We start from the raw sequence: 21900 nt of genomic DNA, 5'->3' as shown, positions 1-21900 counted from the left end.
GCAAAGTCATGGAACAAATAAGCTAACACTAAATTATGTTACCATATATGTTGAATCTGTGCATTCACGTTCTAGTAATTATTTTGATTTTGATGCTTATATTTGGATTCCAGCTGGTGCAGGAAGAGGCATGCCAGGAAGATTTGTTCTGCAAGGAATTGTTTTGGACATCCAGTACATAGTAACTGAAGCCAGACACGGAGTAAGAATATGGTACTCACTCACTCCTTGTGACAAATAAAGATTTGCAGAGTTAAACCTAATCCATTTCTGGTTCCTGGGTTTATTTATCTCAGTGAAGTGTAACTGCTAAGGTTCTCATATGTTAAGGGTTTTTAAGAGTTACTTCCTAGGTTCACATTTTTGAAGTGAAATGTACATGGCATGAAGAGATTAACCTTAGACTATCTTGAAGCAGTAGGTTTGTTTGTTTGGTTGTTTTTTTAATTGTCTGCTTTGTTTACCTTATTCTTTACAGGAACGATGATAGCACCTTTGCTCACAAAAGCGTCCTAAAGATGACTTAGTACGTGTCATTATGAAGTTCTGTGAAACACTAATTAGTCATGTCATTGGAAAGAGCACAAGTATCAATGAAAAAACCTGTTTCCAGAGAGAAGGTTGAAGGCTGTGAAGAACAGGTGGCTTAACACTATGAACTGATCAACCTGAATGAAGCAATTTTAATTCAATGAAGACCTCGGAAAAAAGAAAGCAAGAATAAATGGGGGAAAGGGTGCGACAATTATATCAATAAAAAAAATTGCATCAGATGGTATACACTGAAAGAAGCTGTACTTTTATGTATAAACACAAGATTTAAATGCAGTTTTGAAACCCTAATGTTCTCCTACTGTAGTGTGCAGCTCTGTGTCTATACACACATACATCAAGGTGATAAAACTCTGTATTTATTCTAAGTATAATAATTTGTTACAGTAAAAGAATTTATAAATAAAACTGTCACCATATCACTTCCTCAATTATATGAAACCCTATTACTATCACATTATTACCCAAACAGGCAGCCCTAAGGAAAACATCAGCCCTGCCAAAGTATCTATCACCCTAGAGCAAATTCTTAGCAAGTATCAGTGAGGAGTTCTGAATATATAGAAAGAAAATAACCTGGTCAAAGCAGTTTCTATACTGTCATCACCAAATACAATTAAATTTATGTAGTTTCCTAAATGAAAACATTTTACTACTAAATTCACAATTCTTATAATGTGCTGCATATTAAAGGGATAAAAAGTTAAGTAATCTACACTAAATATGTACAAAGGAAGCAGTTTGGACTATTTAGTAACAGGTTTTAAATTCATCTAGAAGTTAGGAGCTTCGAGCAGGAATAACAGGGTGAAATTACATGCCCTACATTAGCCGAGGACCTCAGAAGAGACGCTCACAACAAGTCCCTTACTTGTTTTCAAAATTTATGAAAGGACAGCCAGACTCTTTACACCAGTGTTTATAGTGTAGTATTTCATGCACATTCATATTCTATGAATCTGGTATACTGGAATCTCTTCCAAAAAGAGATAAGATTTGAGCTCCAAACACTAAAAGTATTGTGAATTTTGCAAAAAAGAACTAAGACTAAGAACTATGCGATTTTTCCCAATGCTGCTAATTCTTGACTATAGGTCTGATCCTGTTCCTTCTGAAGTCGAGATGGGTTTTGCCACAAATTTAAGAGAAAGTAGAATAGTAACTTATGGCTTTGTGTATGAACAAGTTCTTGAAGTAAAGGAAAAAAACCCTCAATCATGTATAGTATTTTCAAGAACATCAGTACTTTACAATAATTTTATTTTTAGTTTGCATCCAAAAGGATTTTGAAGAAAGGATTTTAGTACTCTATTTAGAACAGAGCAGCTCACATTAACAAGCATGGGCATGTTCCATCCAAACTACTAGACAATTTACCACCGTATTTGATTGACTGGCTATTTAGTTCAAATAGACATTGAGAATTAAAAAAAAAAAAAAAACCACACAAAACCCCCCCAACAAAACAACCATACTCATCTAATTGGCATGTTCTTACTGTGTCATAATAATACTCTACATATTTGTCTTAGAGGAAACATCTGGAGAAAAAGCATAACAGTTGGTAACTATCTTCCCCTTTTTTTGCTAAACTGTTCATGCAACTCAAAGTCCTGCATTCTAAATCACTCTGGAAGGCAGCAGCAGCCCACTAGCGCCTTCAGTGAAGGTTTTAGTATCAAAAATAGATGAGACCTTCAATTTGCTAAGAAGCAAGATTTAATGCTAGGTGCTCTGTAGTAAACATTGTTCAACCAGTGGTTTAATATTATTCCCAAATCCTGACAATAATGAGATTGTGAAAATCTCTTATTTCATGTAGGGGACTGCAGTTTACACAGGCTACCAGAAAGTTTTTAGAATTGTAAGCACTAAGTTTGATCCAAGAAGTAGTCAGAAAAACATGGAAGTTGCAGGGAACACTAATTTCTCAACCAACAGTAATTAATTATAAATACAGCAAAGAGAATTCATACATTCCTCACTCTGTGCCCTTAAGAAGCCCTCATTCAATGAACAGAGGTCCTATTTTTGGTTATTTCAGAAAAAATTTTTGCTACTTGCTGTTTAGAATTTGTTCCTTAAAATTCTATCACTTGCCCAGGCCAGATTACGAGGATGACTACAAAAATTTTTATGGCTAGAACTGCCTTGCACTGGAGCAAAAAAGCCTCCCTTAATCTTCTTATTAAGAAAATTACTTATTTGGGCTACTGACTTATTTAGGCTATACTCCTCTGGCTTCAGAACAATTGAGTAGATTTGGACTGGCCAGAATATATTCTTAATTGTACTTAAACATCTGTACAGATTTTACTCCAAAGTACCTAAAACAAGCCTTCACAGAATACCCATATACAAAGCAGGAAATGATGGAGGGTTTTGCCACAGTCTCTGTTGCTCCTCACCTGTGCCAAGCAGCTGTGTCCTGGCAAGGAGACAATTCAAGGGTAAGGTTGAAAACACAAGAGATGTTTTCCTGCTCCCTGCATCCAAGCGCAGCACATGAAAAGTTGCAGTGAAATTTTCATGAAAAAATAGCACCAGAGGACTGGAATTCGTGCTCACAGTGTCGAACACCATGTGCTAATATGAAAAAGACTGAAAATTTTTCCCCTTAACTGCTTATTTCTGGAATGTTCCTGGATAGGGAGATAATGAAACCACATACAGCTGTGCAGCCTTATCTACTATGATGCATAATTAGTGGTTTCTTTCATTAATTCCCTAATTTAAGTGCCTTCATCTACCTCCAGCAAAAAAGAGCTGAGCAAGAGGACTGGGAAATAAAAAAGTAACCTCACAAACTAAGAGGCTTCTCCTTGAGAGAGACAGCTGGAGAAGTTGTAACGTGCTTTGAAACATTGATTTGCAGTGTACCATTCAAAAGTTTCTTTGCCAAGAATAGTCCTCCATGCTTATCTGCTTATCTACCAATGTTATCCAAGCAGGATGAAGAGATCTTGGAAAAATAGGTGACAGCATTGAAGTTTTCTCTCTCCTGACCCCAACAAATAAATTCCACTGTTATATCTGTAAACAAGACATACAAACCTGGCGCAGCCATGCCTTCTGCTAGGTTGTCCTTGTAACTCTATCCCAGCACAAACCAGCTCAGAGGTGCATTCCCTCTCAAGACTACAGATCTCAGGTTGCAATAAGCTTCCTTTCTTCCCAGGTGGTGAGCAGGAGGCTATGGAACTGGAGTGTTCAAACATGATGCTTTCAACAAATACAACTCCAGAGAGGAGAAAGAGCAAGGTAGAGACCACTTGAATTAAATGTTCTAGAGTGAAATAATTTGGCTTTTTGCCACTACCTTTACAACCTAAGATGCGCATGTGTTTTACAGGAAAGCATCAAAATGTTCAAGGAAAGTAGAGCTTAACTTTGTTTTTCTAAAACACAGACACTAAAAAGAAAAAAAAAAAAGGCAAAAAACCCACAGAGAAAAATCAACCCCATCTATTTTACTGGAAAGATACAATTTCTGCGTGGTAAATGGACTCAAAGTAACTGCCATTCCTGCAAGAGGTCTCCCTTCTGCAGGAGCATCTTCCTGTCCCAGATGCCACCAAGTGATTTGCCAGCAGAGATGGAGACTGGCATGTTTAGACCTACCAAAGGCAGATCTTACTTCTTGCTCTCAACATCCACAACCTCCAGTGAAGAAATTATCTCAGATACTGACCTCTGGGAAATGTTCTAGCATAGCAAATGATGAGGAGCACATACAAACATTAGTGGATTGAATGAGAAAATTGTCTGACAGCTAACTAAATTGTAAAAGACATTTTTCATTATTCATGTCATAGTTTACATAGTAGTTTTGAAGTAGAAGATAGTCTCAAAAGACATTTTTGAAGTGTAGAAACCATATGCAATCACATCTTTCCCTGGATCAAGGCAGTGGTGAGTTTTTGAAAATCTGCCTTGTGAATCTTGTTACCTGAAAAGCCATCAGCTTAAATATAATTTTTTAATGCTGTTTTACAGACAAACTATTTTATAAAGTGGGTCAACATGTGAAAATAAGGAACAAAATTTAGGTGCTACCCTTGTGGACTGCAGCATACAGCATTTATAAAAGACTGAACAAAAAGCAGTCTCATTAGCACAAAAGGTTACACCTGCTAACACTTTATGAAAAGATTTCAGGCAATGTGCAAGGGTGCAGGCATTTCTACAAGACAGTAGAAAAAAGAAAACAAACAAAAACCAAAACCCTAACAAAAAAATCTACACAAGCACCTTCTCTGAATGAAACCATCATAAAATAGAATTGCATTTTAGTCATGTATTTTGATGAAGACATGAACAAAAGTTAGCAACTATTAACCAACTATTTTTTTTAAGCCAGAAATTCTCTTTAAGTTCTCTCAAGCACTTAGATTCTTACCAAAGTATTCTCAGGACTTAATACCCTTCTCCAGTTAAAATAACCATGTCTTTAATATTGTGTAATTCCCTTTGTCATTCTTAGCTATGAAAATAAAGAAGTTCTTTGTATTCTAGACTTCAGATTGATTTCATGGATGTTCATCATGGAGAGTGGCTTTGGTAAGACGCAGATGTGAAACAGTGCACAGCCAGCTGCAGTTACAGACTTGTGTTCTTTCACACAAGAAAATCTGGATGCATATATGGCATCACACAACTATTTAAGTGGGCACGGTTGTTTGCTCAGGGTGCTGAATGATCCATTCTTGGCAAACACTTGGTACCATGTATTGCTAAAACTCACAAACTGACGTTATCACATGCAAGCCTAAGTAAGAACTATTTGCTAACCAGTGAAGGTTTTTTCAGATGTTCCTGGATCACAGCTACAGGACAAAGATGATTCCAATAAGAGTGTAGGCCAATTCACCTTTGCCATGCTTTACATCTGCCCCAGCTTTCATGTCAGCACAAGGTATTAGCAGACTAAATCAGTATAACAGAAGGCTAAGAAAATGTAAGCAAAGTCACTCAACATAGTGATGCCTTTGTAATCACAGAAAGGCATATTAAAATAAGTATGACAAAAACCAGACAAATATTTGTTACAGCAGCTAAACAGGAGCGTCTTATTATTTCAGCTTCTTAATGCAAAAATGTGTAAAATAATGTGTTAGATTAATTAGACTGATACAGTCAGGGAAAAAAAATTCATTTCAGTCACACAAGCCTTTTCAGTCTAAGATCAGCCTTGAGGATCAAAAGGGGGGGGTTCTGTGTACTCCAAGCGATATATTTTTCACAGGAATATCTATTTTTCAATTCAAGAATAATTTTAAAAAGCTCTGTCTCTCACTTTAAATTTTATCCTGTGAGGATTAAAATGCAACATGGAAGACAGTGTATTTGAAGGTCCTTCCTCCCTCTTGCTTCCTTCCTCCTGTACCAGCAGGTGGGGCCACGCATCAACCATGAACTTGCCCAGGCTCTCTCTCCACGTGCAGTTTGTACTCGGACTTGCAAAGCCTATCCCTGCGCTTCCTGCGGTGCTTACAAAGGCTTTTTAAGTTATTATCAACCCTGATATTATCGCTGTGAAAAAAAAAAATGTTCTATCTCACTTCAGTGGAGCTTGCAAAAATCTTTGCCATCATCAGTGATAAAGCAGTTGGCAAGGACTCTGTTTTCAGATGCATGCACTTATCTGGCAGCTAGAAATTTGCCTAGAAGTGTTATCACAAGCAGCCAGCAAGGCTTTACGGCAGGAACTTGCCCCATTTCCCAGTGCAAGTCAAACTCAACGGACGTGAAAATTCATGTCTGCAATGAAGTTCTGACAACTGCAGCAGGGCAAAGGCTTATACTCCAACTGGTTCTAAAAAGAAAGAATTCAAGGGCTCTGGCTTGAATGGTAAATATATTTACCATTTGTATATGTCATGAGATAGTGGCTCATCATCTCATAATTTCCTTTTTCCATTTGCCTAAATCATCCAAGATGACTGTTTTCTTGCCAATGGAGGCTCCAAGTTCACTGCATTTCACTCACTCTTATGTCCCTCAATACACAAATCTAAGTAATTTTCACAAAGGGATCGTTACACTGGCTTTAGAGCAAAATTAAAGAAACAAATCCTACAACACACTCGGTTAAACCGTGCAGAAACGGTTTATGCCCCCTGTCAGTTTGGAACTCTATCAGATATTGCATAACCTGGTTGGTGAAAGGAAAGAGTTTCCAAATGTCATGTGTCATTATCTTTGTGTAACTTGCTGATCTGTATCTGTTCTAGAAGAAGAGTGAAAAAGAGTTTGGACTTTTTCTTTAAAAAAAAAATCTCTTTTATAGTTTTACCACAAGAAGGAAGAGCTTCAGATTATTTTTAGGCTCAAAATCAGCTGAAATAGTACAAAGTGTCAACATAAACAACCCTTTCAAGTTATACAGGAAGTGCCAAAACATCAAAACAGACAAATTATTCATATAAAGTTTTGGTCTGCCCTTCTGCAACCTGATCTTCATTTCAAAGTGAGAATTTAGCATTCTGAGTTAAATCTGTATTTCAGTCAATAAATCAAAGCTTAATGCTCCAAAGTATGCTTAAGATCAGCCTTCACAAAACAGGTAGGGAAATGATACTGTATGAATTAACTCTAAATATATATGGCCATATCAGATGAGTTGAATAGACATTTGAAAACCATATCTGGACTTTGTACAGCTTATGCACTTTCCATTTGCAAAGAATTGAGGAAAACTGGGATAAGCGAGAGGAACCAGCCTAATGTAGCTTCAATTAAAATAAAAAAAAAAATCATTCCAAGAGAAAAAAAACCAGTCTTGCGAAATCTTTACTGTTTCACAAACTTCAGATATCTGCTGGGGGGAATAAAGATGACCCTATGCTGTGTCTCCACTGTTGCAAGTACCTCAATCCTCCCAGCAGCAGCCAGGCACCCTTGTCTGGGAAAAAAATGTGGCATGTTGGATCACTTGGAATCTCTCAACAGTGAGAGGAATTACATCTGCCTTGCCATAGCTCTGACACTACATCATCTGACACTGAGACTAGAAGGTGCTAGAGACTTCTTGGGGCTTTTGTTTCTCTTTTCTTTTTATGTCTTTTCAGATGCTATTTTAAAAAAATCCCCCAAAAATCAGACTAAATCTACTTCTTTACTGACAAAGATAAGGGGAAGACAGGCAAAATATAATAGTCCTAACATTTCAGCCAAGGAATGCTAATTCCTGTCTTAACCAATGGTTCAAGAAACTTAAAATAAGTGATGAATAAAATAAAAACATGGGGAAAGAGTTAAGTGTTTTAATTGAACTTAAGACCACCAGCAAGGGGGGGTTGTTTTCAGATTGGCTTTTAACATTTAGGAAGCTCTCTGTTTTTAAGACTGACTGTGTAAGACGGGCCTGATGAGCAGAGCTCTTCCCATGTCAACAGCCTCCTTGACTGCAAAGTGTGTTCAGATGTCTATGATTTTATTTGTTTCTGTGTAACACAGCATTATGAGTACTGGCAGCATTGTGCTTAAATACTGCAAATTATATCCAATATAAAGCAATCTGGACATCGATGAGCAAGTGATCAGGCTTAATAAAGACAAGGGGGAAAACCATTCAGTAATTAAGTACCATTCAATAATTAAGGATTAAAGAGTAGTGAAAGTATTAAAAAGTTTTCTTCAAAAAATAAACCTAGGTATATGGCAAATTAATGGAACTTCTTTGATTATGCATATATATTCTTTGAAATCGCAAGTTTCTGATACTCTTATTCAACATATATGCAACAGGAGTACATACAGAATTCCCTCTTTACAGAATTAAAAAAGGATACAGATTACAAATAAATGAGGTACGTTTAAGTAGTTTTAAATTACAGTTCCCTGTTAATTTGTCATTTTAATCCACAGTACTTTCAATTCATCAAGTAGTGAAAATGTAAACTTGACTGCATTTGGTCAGGCAGCTTCACACTACACCTTAATTTATTTGAAATACACTCTAAGGGTGTAGAGAGAAGTATCATCTTGGGAAGAATCTCTTGGCCTACTGCCCATTACATTGGCGGCTGGACAATGTTAACTGTGCTATTCCCTGCCCCAAATAACACAAACAAAAATAGTGAAGCCATCTGAAAATCAAACATATATTGCTATATTGTTCTTTATCTGAACTGTATTTCTGCCCTCACCTTTGATTTTACCCTAACTTTTGTAGCATTCTGCTAACTTAAAAGTCTTACCTTCATTTTGATTTTTATAATACTCTTTCAGTAAATTTCCAAGTCTGCTTCTAAGATTCAAAGCACTCTCTGCCTCAGATCTCTTCAGGAAAAAAGATCTGTAAAGAGACTTCTTATAATTACTTTTCCTAATTTCTTTTAGGAAAGCATACTTTATTTTAACAGTAATTAAGCCTGAAGTTCAAATTTCTATTCAGAAGGGTCTAATCCCTGGTCTTAGGGCATTATGGAGGTGTCTAGCCTCTTATATGAAGCTTAAAATCTTTAATTCAAAACCAGCTATGGGAAGTCCTTTTTTTTTTTTTTATCCGAAGAAAACAAGGTTGGACTGCAAGCTGATTCTTAAGCATTTTAGAACACAGCAGGATTATGTGCGCAGGCTTTGAGATGAAGATTCTCAGTTAAATCAGAACATTCTCTTGTTTCCAATTCCCTGAGTCCCATGCTATTAAAAATAAACACATTGTATGTAAATAGTACTTTGTCTACAGGCAATAAATCTCACATAGAAGGTTACATATAAGCAGAGCCCCCCCCAAATCTGCAGCAGAATTTCCCAAAGTAACTCCCAGCAGCCGAAACTCCCATAAATGCCTGTTACAAACACAGTCCTGAGGCAGGCTTGGAAACAGCGAGATTAACACCAGGACTTCCCAGCGCAGTGCTGCGGCCAGCTCACAGCATGGTGCTGCGAACAGAAGCATCGAGCAGGCACCAGTACAGAAACCAAAGAAGTTACAAAGTGCTACTTTGTAACATCAAAGCCAGGACGCTGGTTGCTTCACCACGCCGCAGAACGTGTAAAGAATGGGATTTTCTTTCCATTCTCTGCTTCTCAAAATAACCTGTCAACTTTGAGGTGTCTATCCAAAAAACCATATTTTTTCTGCAGTTACACAGGATGATGACAACTATCTCCACAGCTGGTTAAGAAAACAGCCAGTGTCACTTGAGCAGCACAATTAATATCCAATAAAAGAATGATCAAAGATATAATAGTTTTTCTTTTAAAAGGAAATACTCCATTTTCAGAACTATGCCAATGAAAGAGAAAACATGAGGCTCTAATGACTAGCAGTTAAGAGTTCAAGGACTTCAGAGATAGGGACAGCACAACTTAAAAATCCCCTACAGCCTCATCTGCCCTCAACTTCATCCTAACAATGATTTACATCTAGGCCCTGCAGACTTGTAAGGAATACCTGCTGCAGTGCTTCAGAACACTGCTGTATAAACCACTGCAGATTCACCCTTTGTTAAGTCCCCACCAACCTAGAAATGCTTCTGCCAGGTTAACTTGGTTGCCACATACATTCTTGTATATTTCTGCCCTTATATTTGCTGGTTATCAGCACAGCTGAATATAAAGTTACAATACGCACATAGGGATGAAAATTGATAAACTGATCCCACAAATTTGCAAGTGATGCTGCAAACATTTCTGTGTAGGAAGTGCAATGATACTGCTCATTACTCTGGTGTCACTGCAGTGACACCATAGTAATGAACGTGACCACATACTACAACTCTTATTACCAACAGTTAGAAACCCAGAGAATTTATGAAGCATTAGAAGTTGAAGAAATAAAAGCCATTCCAGACTTCTCCAATAAGCTGTAAAGTCTATTCTAAAATGTACTTGGCTTATTGATCTGTTAAAACCCAAATTTGAATGTCCGTAGGTAAAAGAGACAAAATCACTTGGAGGAAGAGTTTTTCTGTTTCTTTTGGTTTTTTACCCCAAAGCTTTTCCAATTATAAAAGACAAGACTTGTTTCTTCTCTTAACAGAAGAGTTCTGATAAAATTCCAAGTTGTGCCTAGCATCCTGTTGCAAATAAAGCTTAAAAAGCAACTTAGGAAGGTATTTCCTCTGCTTAACCTTTTTCATATAAGGATATCTTTTTCTACTGTATGCCATACCCCAAAATGATAAATCTGAATTTCTCTTTATTATCATTTCATTCTTAATTTTAAATTACTCAATTTTACCTTTAAGGCCACAGGTAACCCCCCCATGATGAGACTATATCTTCTGCTGGTAGCAGAAGATTTGTGGTAAGAACATGCTTTTATTTAGAATGCATAGTATTGGACTCACCAAGAACTTTCTCAATAGTGAGTTTGATGAACCACTAAAGGAAATACTTCCATCAGTTTCTTAGAAACCTAAAATAAATGTTAACTGGCTCATTTTCCACTTAAGGTTTTAGAGTGGAGAATTAGAAGCAGACTTTCTAACCTGTGAGATGTACCTCACAGTAAGTCACTGGTCCTTGTGCCTGAGATAAACCATACAAAACTACAAAGTGTGTGAGCTAAACATTACAATGTAGAAACAATTCTTAATTGACTGAAATGAGCTGTACACTAAAAAAAGGTAACCAACAGGTGCTATATACATGAAAGTACACTCAGACAAAACTGTGAAACAAAAATACTTGAAACCATGCACCTTCTGAATACTGACCTTGTTGCTCACTCTCTGATTCAGCTTTTGCAGGACTTGGTGCTACTGGAAGAGGCCGAGGAGGACGAGGCTTTGGAGTGGGGGGAGATATTTTTTTTCTTCCAATGTACTCTACATAAGTTCCTGGGAAATCCCCCCTCTCCCCTGTGGTTTCATTAAAGCCGTTCAACCAACCAATTTCCTCAGGCTTTGCTTCTTCCCCTTCACTGAATCCAAGTGCTAGTAAGGTACCTTTATTCACAGTTAATATATCTCCTAAGTGCAAGTCAATATCTTCTTCTCGCTCTTTTTTGTAGTCATATAAAGCTCTGTATTGATATCCCTCAGCACTCATCTTGGCAAATGATTTAACATTCAAAAGTGTTACTAAACAGTATTGAAATGCAATTGTCCAGTTATAGTTTTATGTACAGAGAAATTCAAGATTAATTAAATGGGATGATGAAAACGTCTTTTAAGTAATAAAATCCAAAAGATAATGAAAAAACACAGTCTGCCTTTTCACTGCTGATGTTTTTACCAATGTATTTATTCTTAGTCACTGTCTGTTGCAGAAGTTAAAAGTTCCAATTCTTCTGTATCTAGCAATATTCTTCCAATTAATTCTTTTCCTGGGCTTCCCAGCACTTCTTTGTCTTCATACACAAGTTCAGACGACTCTTTAGCCAGTCATGCTTTCTTCAGATGTATTTGCCACAGACTGCCCACATACCTTAAATATTCTGCCACCAAACTCTGCACACATGCTTTTCCTGGAAAGAGAAGAGAAATGTCATGAAATCATTTCACATTCACTTGATGATTGTGAACTTGGGATTCTACCTCTGGCTTAAGCTTTCTGCAACCCTGGCAAAGACTCTGTCCCACACAAGAATCCTATGTGACAATAAAATCAAGCAAGAGCACAAAAAATATCTACAGCAAATGTTTGCATTTTTATAAAGGATATATGTCAAATAACTTGAACCAAATTTGTAACCCTGCAGTATGAGGCACACTTCCTTCTCTGTGACTTACAGCTACGGAAAAGCCTCAGAGTGAGAGGGCTAAGCCCTGGAGCTGCTCCTCTCCACTCTGGTGCAGTATCTAACCAGGCAGCAAGACTTTATATACTATCTCCCCGAAGCCAGACAGCCACACCCCTTCTCCACAAAAGGTCTGTCAAGACAGAGGAGGAGCTTACTGTAATTAGCACTGACCACTGGGGTATCCAGTCTCCTCCTCTTTATGACAAGGGTGAGGACGGGCAACAATCCCCATCCTGACGCCTGTATTTCAAAAACCTTTTGGAGGAACGGGTCTTCTTGTAATCTGTAGAAGAACCAAAGACTCAAAAGAACTTTTACTTGATGACTACCATATTTCCCCTTTTTCTTTTTTAAAGAGGGGCTTTACCACTCCCCCATCTTCCAGATGTTTTTTAATGTGTTTATGGTATAATACTAGAAAAACAATCAGCAAGTGAAACAGGCACACCCAGACCACCTAAGCAGCCCTAGCCGGAGTGAAGTATCAGGGTACAGGCTTAAATTACATTAAAGGCAAGAGAACACAGGCCTGAACTTTTAGCTCAAGCTTGCCCAACCATAAAGTAAAAGAAAAATATGACTAAAACCCAAATCTATTTAGAGAACAGTTGCTTGAAGACATATAGAACAGTGAAAGCTTTCTAAATATTATTTCAACTGTTACTCATTTTCATCTACTTAAAAAGACAAGCCAAATCATAATTTGAAATGCTATACTGGAAACCAGAAAGTACTAACTACACAAAGCTGCAAAGAAAGTCCTAAACTACATCTGAATAAAAGACTTGAGAGAGCTGTGTAATACCAGCAGGTAAATATTGACTATGTACTTTGCATTCAATGTATGGAAAGCCCTTTTGTTTTTTTTTTTTTTGTAAAACACTCCCTTTTTACACTGTAAAGAGACATCAGTAGACAGGGCTGGAACAGGGAACATCTGACAGCTCTTTTCCACACCATTTTTTCTAATGCCTCAGTCATCAAGTCCTTTGAAATGTGATTGACAAGCTAAGAAGTGTTTATAGGAACGCATATGGACTTTCTGTGCCAGTGAATAAACCTGATCCCTAATTTGTATGTGGCTCCTCTTCAGCCCATCAGGTCCCTGCAGCATGTTGCACAACATCTCTTGTGACAGAACACAGAAGAAAATCTTGTTAAGCTCTAAAAGAACTTCCTTATCATCCCTTGCAACCAGTTTTTGTTGTAGGAAAGAATTATGTGGGCCTGAATTAGACTTCCTATTTCAAAAAGCTTGCACATAAGTATTTATTTTAACAACTTGCAAATCTATCCACGTGTATTAGGCACCCAGCTCACACCAAAGTTTTAATTAGAGATTTCTGCAGCCACTTCTGAAAAACCAAACTATGTTGCCTACCTGACTGATGCTACCAAATATCATAGACTTTGTAATTAGCATGAATAGTTTCACTTATATTTAATTTTGACTCTTCTACCAGATAAAAGTCTACCGACAAAAACTGTGGAAAAAGTACAGGTACCAGTGTATCAACTAAATAGCAGAGAAGCCTTTACAAAAGCATGGATTTCTCCTGTTTCATGTAGCAAGAGAAAAAAAATGCACTTTAACAGTTTTGATCCAAGCGTTATGATTAATACAAATGTTTCCAATCAAAACCAACTATGCACACAGCAAAGCCTGCTAGAAAATTACCACTTTGACTACTTTAAATACTCTGAAATATTTATTTTCTTTTTAAGGAAGGTTCAACAAGTGCTCTGCTACAACTACTTATTTAACTCCTACTGCCTGTGGGCATTTTGGCAGCCAAGGAAGTCTTCTAAACACTGCATAATTCAACTGACTTGACCTACTCCTCTGATCTTTTATTATCAAATGTATGATAGCAACTTTATGGCCATATATTTAAAATGAGTACTTCTGTCTCTTATTAATCTCTTGAACATACAGAACTGGAAATGTTGTAGTAGAACTTCTTATGACAATTTTAAAGCATATTTTAAAAACTCAAACCGTTAGAAAAACGCAATGAAGTTCTGATAGCAAAGTTTCCTTACATCCAGTTGCCTTGGGGCTCAGAGCTGCAGTACCTGTTCATGCTCACTTGTCAGCACCACCCTCAGTACAGAGTACCCAGGATCTGCCCTCCTGATCTACGGTTCATGTACCTGGAGACGCTCCTGTGAGTCAGCCATTGTGAACTCCTTGGATTTACGCCTTTTTCTATTGTTACTGTGTCTCAGGTTCAGGGATGAACTAAGACTCAGAGTTCAAGAGCCTTGCATACAGATCTAACACAGGGATGAACACCAGTTTTCCTCACCTGCTCAGTAACACCACAGTGTATGCAAAATGCCTCTTAGAGTGCTTGGCTAAGATCCTGCATTAAAAAAAATTCCTTTTACTCCAATTGAAGTTACACAGTCTCTACATTCAGGCATTTTGACTCAAGCTGACTGGTCCTAAAACATATAGCTTGAACACCATCTTAAATAGATTGAAACAAACAAACCAAACACTTCAGGGAAGAAATACTCCTATATTTGAGATGATTTTATTACTGGATTTCCACTTGGCTGGTCAAATGGAAAAGGAAGAAGAAGTACAGGAGGAGAATCAATGTTCATTTGTTTTTTATTTACTGTCTAAGAGTATGATGCCACTAAAAGATTCCTGAGTTCAGGCAGAATTCCGATCTCTTAGCAGAATCGTTTACATTGAGCATTTCAGTAGGGAAAAAATTTTAATATTCAATAGAAAAACTCGAGACATTCCTACAAATTTAGGTGAAAAACAAAGGGGACATGAAATCTTCCCCTTCACCCTCCCTTTCTTCCCCTGTTAAAAAAGACATCTGGCTCCCACTTCACTGGTACCCAAGGGTTTCCTCCCACACAAGCTATCATGTCTTTGGAGCTGGAGAATAAAAACTTCTACACTGCATTTGCATGCACAGTGATACCAGAGAGGTGGGCTGTTACTGGTACAGCATGCCTAGTACAAGACGCAAAGATTTTCTTCACCTTTATATTAACAAATTTAATAACCATATTTCTTGCAGTGCAATCTCTCTAACATTTTCCAAAAATCCATAGAGAAATCCCTGCAATCTCCCTTCCACTGCAGGATAAGCTTGGTAGATAGAAGAGCCGACTAACATACTCAGGGGGACACTGAAATAATAAGAATTGTGGGGTAAGCAGGGAAATTTGCTTGGAGAACAAAGTCTTCTCCCCACTAGGTGTCTACACACCTGTGACTCAAACTGCAGCTTTCTCTGAAATATACTCTCCAAGTGGAGACGACCAAGTACCACATTAGAACACTGTTTTCTGCAAGAAAGTGAGGTCCGTGATGTATCACGAAGTAATACCCTTATACCGTTTACAGTCTGAAATAATTGTTTTGAATCTGTGGAGATTCTATCACAAGTCTTTACACGAATCCAAATAGATACACATTGAATAAGTACTGTAAGCAATATACACCACGTCTCGTTCTGAAACATCTCAAAGACCTTACAAAGGCTGCAAACTATGGACAAAGGGAGGTGATAATGAAAAAACTTAGGAAAGCAGTACAGTCTGAACTTCCGTCCCGCTGAAGCGGCCGGCAGGTTAACCACTCCGGAGCCCGCGCCGACACGCAGTCCCCGCCGCAGAGCAGCCGCTCTCCGGGGCCGCTGCTCAGGGGCTGCTGTCCCTCCACCGCCGGGGCAGGGCTGCACCGAGCCGGCGCTCGATGGCGGAGGCCCGGGCACGGAGGACGCCGAGCCGACCGCTCCCGCCCCAGCGCTCCCTACGGACACCCCTTCCGCCGCCCGGGGGGGCTGTATCCCGGCGCGGGTACCAGCCCGGCTCCTCACGCCCCGCGGGCAGCCCCCGGCGGCCGCTCGCCCTGCCCGTCCAGGAAGCGCGGGGCCGAGCCGCCCCCGGCCGCGAGGGGACAGGCTGCCCCATCGCCGGGGCTCGGCCTCGGCCGCAGCGGACGGCCCGCCACGGCACGGGGGAAAAAGTTGCGCGGGGCGGCGCTGCCGCTCGCCCTGTCACCCCACAGGGGCGGCCGGTGCCCTGGCTCCGGGCGGCCGCACGGCCCCGCGCCGCCCCCTCCCGCCCCGCTCCCGTGCCCCCGGCGGCCGCCCGAGGGCCAGCACCAGCTGCAGCGGATGCAGCAGGACTCGCTTTACCTCAGCGGCAGCAGCGGTGGCAGCAGGAGCAGCAGGAACAGCAAGAGCGGCGGGGCCGCCACCACCTCCCTCCCACCGGCGGGCAGCGGCTAACGCCGCGACGCCCCACTCTCTGCCGTGCGCCCGTCCCGCCGCGCTCCCGACCGCGATCGCCGCCTCAGTGCCTCGGCGGTGCCGTGCCCGCCGCCGGCTCTGCCCCCGCCCCCGGCGCCTTCGCCAACCCGCTCAGGCACCGCCTTCCGCGGCCGCTGACTGACGGCGGCACCGCCCGCCCCCCGCTCCGCGGGACCTGCGGAGCCCGGGCGCCGCCGGGTGTCCCGTAGCGTCCCCGCCGTGGCCAGGGGCCTTTGGGTCGCCGTCGGCGAGCTTCGGGCGCGGCGCCCAGAGATGGCTGCAGGACTCGGGCGCCGCCTCAGCCCGGGGACGCCAGTCCAGGCCGGGAGGCGGCAGCGAGAGGAGCACGTGCTTCTGGCTAGTTCCTCGTTGGGGATTTTCCTCCTCTCTTCTCCTTCCCGCCCCCCGCCCCGTGTTAAGGCGGTGTGTCACGCTGGTGAATTGTGAAGTTGGTGAAGTCCAGAACAAATCCAGCCACCGCGGGCCACGGGTGCCCGGCTGTGTGTGGAGCAGGGCCGGGCAGTACAGCCGGCTGTCCTTCCTCGATAGACTGTCCGGGGCTCCCGCCGCGACGCTGCTTGGTGGCCGTGTGGATTTGGCCCCACATGGGTGTGAAAGAGCCCTGCACGGCTGTGTGCTTGAAGGTCCAGGACCCAGATCCTGGAAGATGGTAAAAATGCCTTCAGTGGTCTACCTGGCAACCTAGAGACACATAATTGCTTTTTAAATTGATACTTCTTTTGGAGTAGAGACTGTTGTTTGTGCACAAGTAAAAACATTGCTATAATTTAAATAGTGAACAGTAAATTTTTGGGGGAAAATGTCAGCTCATACAGGGTTTTTTTGGGGGGGGGTGGTGGAGGGGGAGGGTGGGTTTGTGGGATTGAAAATGCAGGCAGAAGCAGAATTAAGAAATAATGTTTCATTTCTTCTGTCCAGACTGCTGTCTCTGGCATTTGCTATTGCTGAAGGCAAAAACAGCATGGATTTTGGAGGGGATTAGGCAGCCTGGCTGGTTGGAATGCCAGTCCTGGGCACTGATCTAACAATGAGTATTTAGGGGAAATAAAGATCTCCAAAGTAGCATTTCCCAGCTGGTGAGATAGACTTGTCCCACAGGTGAAATGCAGGGCTAGAGTCGATGTCAGTGCTCCCTCCTTGCTGGCATGGTATCCCTCGGTGGAGGGAAAAAGTCTCTCCGGGAAGTTCCAGGATCACCTCGCTTCCCCTCTGCCCCTCCAGGGTGTGTGGGTCTGCTTTTTTGATGAGTTTTCTTCCCTGAGCCTGACTTTTGATTTCACCTTGAGCATCTAACTTGCTGCTTTCTCTGTGAATCAAAGAAAGAAATGGGCCCAAAAGAGGTAGGCAATAGCAGCATGTAACTTTGATGCTTTCTTTGCTGGCTTTGCTGTCTTGTCTGTTGTGACTTCGGTCTCAAGGTCACTCCAGCTCTTTCACGCCTCTTTCCCCATAGATCCCAGCAGTATCCCAGTGTTTCCAGGAATAACTTCCTATGTTTAATCTTGGTAGGTGAAATTTATACGACAAGGTTTGCCCTAGGAATATTGCAAAGCAGTACCCCAGGAGACAGAAAGGAGAATGCACAAATTCAAAACCATGTCCCTTCTTCTATCAGGTACTTTTCAGAGGGTCTTAAGGACTCCATAAAGCTTTCGCATATTAAGTTTACAGTGGGCTTTAATGCATGTAGATGTGTTTGATTAGTTCTAGGTTTGTTGAGGAGGATATTCTTGAGAAATTGAAAGGTTAAGTTATTGAGGCAGCATGTAGACAGGAGGGATTTTCAAGGCAACGGTCAGTGAAAAGCAGAAGACAAAAGGGTAAAATACAGGTGAGAGGGTGGGATCATCAAGGTACAAACCATACATACATGTATTTGCTAAGACAACTGTAGTCTCCATCTTTCAGGAGACCTTTTGAGCATTTCTGCTAAAAGCTGCTTAGGAGAAGGCAATAAAAAAGTGAGCAGGCTCTTTTATCAGTACTAGTAGCAGCTGGATGATATGAGCCTTTGCATCTTATGTCTGTGTAAACTTTCTGTGGTAAAGGTCATGCAGCACTGGAGAGGATCTACACTGGAAGCTCCCTTTCCTCTAGGAAAAAAGTTCAGCTAGATCTTACAAAGGAAATTTTAAAGTATGGAAACTGAGAGGAAAAAAATGTGCTCATCAGAGGATTTGTGGGGAAAGCAGAGTTTCCAGAGTATCGGATCTCTTCCACTTCGACTAACAAACTCCATTTTTTTTCTTTACTGGCACATTTTAAGCAGGAAGATTTCCTTCTTTTCTTATAGGATGTCAAGGCAAATCCATTTGCGAAGTAAGATGCCAACACTAATGGACAGTGTTAAGTTCGTGGTTGGACTCAATGATCCTAAAAATCTTTTCTAATCTAAATAACTCTATGATTTTACCAGTGCTGGATCTGGTCTCCTGGGGCAGATAGACAAAGTTGGAAGAGACTGTGCAGAGGAGTTTTACTGCAATATACCTTAGGTGTGATGAATGCTAATGGCACATACCATTTACTAAGTTCAGAAGAGGGTTCTGTGACTTACAACATATTATCATACCATCCTACAGCAGTGGGGCTTTCAGGTAGCTAATTTCAGGGAAGGAATTGGAGGAGAATCAATGCATACATCCATTTTACTCCCAAAGATGAAAATTATTTCATACAGTGTAGTTATACTGTTCTACTAGCACACATTGCTAAATGACTGATGTAAAATTCCCAAAGGATTGGGAGTCCCTGAAACAACAGGAAAAACTATCCATAGTTATTGTAGACATGAATTAAATGCAAAATAAGTACAATGGATCACAAGAAGGACAAGCATCAAAGACTGTGAATGGTGATGTTTTCCTGTCATAGCCAGGACAAGGAAACATTGCTCTTCAGAAATGTAGCTTTAAGTGTGTTTCAGAAGTCAAAACAGCACCATGAAAAGCAAATTCCTTCACTGCTTAAAAGCTTTCTAGCATGTAAGGGAAAAGAATGAGCTAAAAATAAGACAGAGAAATTCAGGAAATAAAGAAGCAAAACTTGCTATCTCGTTACGAATCAGAGAAGTAGGCCTGACAACTTTCATTTTAAAACTGGAAGGAAGCTGATTAGCAGCATGCTAATCATGCTGGGCATCACAATGTGATTTGGTTTGAATTTATTTCTGTTCTGTGGGAAGGATAGAATGGTTTCTCTCTGGCCAAAACTCTGACATCAGCAATAAATTTGTTTAGCTCAGCTAATCAGACAAATCTGCCTTATATATTTCCACTTTATATTCATGTCATGGTTGACATCTAAGGCTGTTTTCCACTATTCAAGATACAATGCACCTGAAAAGGCAATGGAATCTCCATCATTAAATGTTTCTTAGGAAGGTAGTCATATATCTGCCCAGCTGAGACAATGGTTGTCCTGACTCAGCCAAAGAGAGGTGGCCACTGGAGGCCTTCTGCGATTCTATAAGTGGACATATATACAAATTATCAGAAGCAGGCACAAACCTTGAGATATTATACTTTCTCTTAAATAAATTTTCCCATGAGAATCAAAGCGGCCCAAAATTTGCTCCCCCAGCTTCCACCCAATATCTGAAAGATGATAACTGCAATTGTAAAACAAATAGGGCCTTGCTTCTGCAATACGATCTTTTAGCAAGGAATTTCTCCAGTCTGCTTTAGATCACGTTTTTAAAACACAAAAGTAGTGGGAAATAAGATTTTTGTGTGCTAATCACATCTAGGAAACACTTTGTGTTCGTGAAAAGTCTTCAAAATATTTTGCTTAAAAAAAACCCCAAACTACTTTCAGCTATCTGAAAGATGACTTTTTATTTAATTTTTTTCTTTAGTCTCATAATTTTGACTAAGTGTATGAAAATATGCATTTTGTCAAGAAACTTTTTAAAATATGTAAGGATTAAGAAATGTAAATATACCAAGTTTTTCCATATCTGAAGCACAGCATAATTGATAAAATAATGTTATAAATATAATATCTGCAAATGCAACATCTGTGTTTGTCTTTCAACCATATAAAATTACATAAACAAAGATTCTGCTTTTTATGAAATCTATGAGTAATTCCTCCTCTGCTCTTTCAGTGCTTGTATGCTAAATGATAGAAAAGTCAGGTTTGACAGCCATGTAAAACTCACGTCTTCAGTGTAGACAAGTGATGCAGAGTGAACAGAAATTTTAGGAGTTTTCTCAGGCACTGCATCATTTTTGCACTGACACCTATACCAACATTTCAGCTCTGTCTGAGTAAGACTGCTAGGAATAATAAGACCTCCATGTGTAATAATGTACCTATATATCCAGGGTCATTTGTAGCTGCATTTTCTATTGAGACTGTTTTCCTAAAGATGCCATTTGTAGTTTTTGATATTGACACTGATCACAGGGAAATTTTAATTCTGCAGAAATAAACTCAGAATAGGATGATGTTCAACTTGAGACCATTTAGTCATTTTGTATCAGTTTTTACATAGTAAGAGTTGTGCCCTTTCTTTAATAACATCAAGGTGGAAGGTGTCACATATTGTTACAATTTTCTGAGATATCCTGGACCCTTAAATCAATTATTCAGAGGAGTCACTTATCACAGTACATCTCAGTATGGGTATTTGATAGGTGGTACACTCCCTTCTCTTTCAAAGTGGATAAGATGCAAGACCAAGCGTCAGAAAGCTTGCCAATTTAGATGTGTTTTTGTAGAGCTTGTGAAACCCACTGCAATATGTGCATGAATAATCCAGATTCTGCTAGGCAGGAACATGTGCTGTTGCTCCTACATAAAATGCATCAAAAGTGACATATCAAGCAATTACAGTACTAGGAAGCAAATGCAAAATTAGGGCTCATCCTGTGAAGCTAGTAGGAATTCAGGGTCAAAAGAAAAGTGTATTTAGTATCCTCTTGCTTCCTGGACTAGGAAAGGAGGTGGGTTTTTTGTTTGGTTGGTTGGGTTTTTTGTTTGATTTTTTTTGGGGGGGGGTGGTGTTTGTTTGGTTGTTTGATTTGGTTGTTTGTTTTGTTGCAGTGATAAATAAATTATTTCTTGGTGTTTAAACTGATGGGTCAAAGCTATCATATTTTTAAAATCAGAGAGAAATTTGCAATGTGATTAATTATATGTATCAATGCATTCTACTGCTAACTAAGGGTGCAGCTCCAACATGTCAAGCTTTTTATTGCAAATATTATCACACAACATGACAGTTGTCATTTGAGCAAGCTCAAAATGATAATACAGGAGCTGTGAGCTGCACCTTAGAAAGTCAGGCTTCCTTAAATCTCAGTTAGTTGAGAAGGCTGTGAACATTTCCCTTTCACT

General features: G+C 40.1%; 1 protein-coding gene across 2 annotated transcripts in view; it reads right to left on the bottom strand.

The window, feature by feature from the left end:
• Positions 1-16635, bottom strand: part of PIK3R1 (phosphoinositide-3-kinase regulatory subunit 1) — a 59932-nt gene extending 43297 nt beyond the window's left edge. The window contains exons 1-2 of one of the 2 annotated variants that reach the window (XM_064735314.1): positions 16423-16635; positions 11223-11974 (exon numbers count right to left, since the gene is read on the bottom strand). In XM_064735314.1, the coding sequence (XP_064591384.1) occupies positions 11223-11556 (334 nt within the window). In that variant the 5' untranslated portion in view covers positions 11557-11974; positions 16423-16635. Of the gene's footprint in view, positions 1-11222; positions 11975-12239; positions 12276-16422 lie in introns of those variants that run through there. The other variant, XM_064735315.1, reaches the window with a different exon arrangement.
• Between the last annotated feature and the right edge of the window lie 5265 nt (positions 16636-21900).

Source organism: Zonotrichia leucophrys, chromosome Z, assembly GCF_028769735.1.
Source record: "Zonotrichia leucophrys gambelii isolate GWCS_2022_RI chromosome Z, RI_Zleu_2.0, whole genome shotgun sequence".
Lineage (NCBI taxonomy): Eukaryota > Metazoa > Chordata > Aves > Passeriformes > Passerellidae > Zonotrichia > Zonotrichia leucophrys.
The sequence above is the reverse complement of the archived record's forward strand: the minus strand, read 5'-3'. Positions and strand labels throughout refer to the sequence as shown.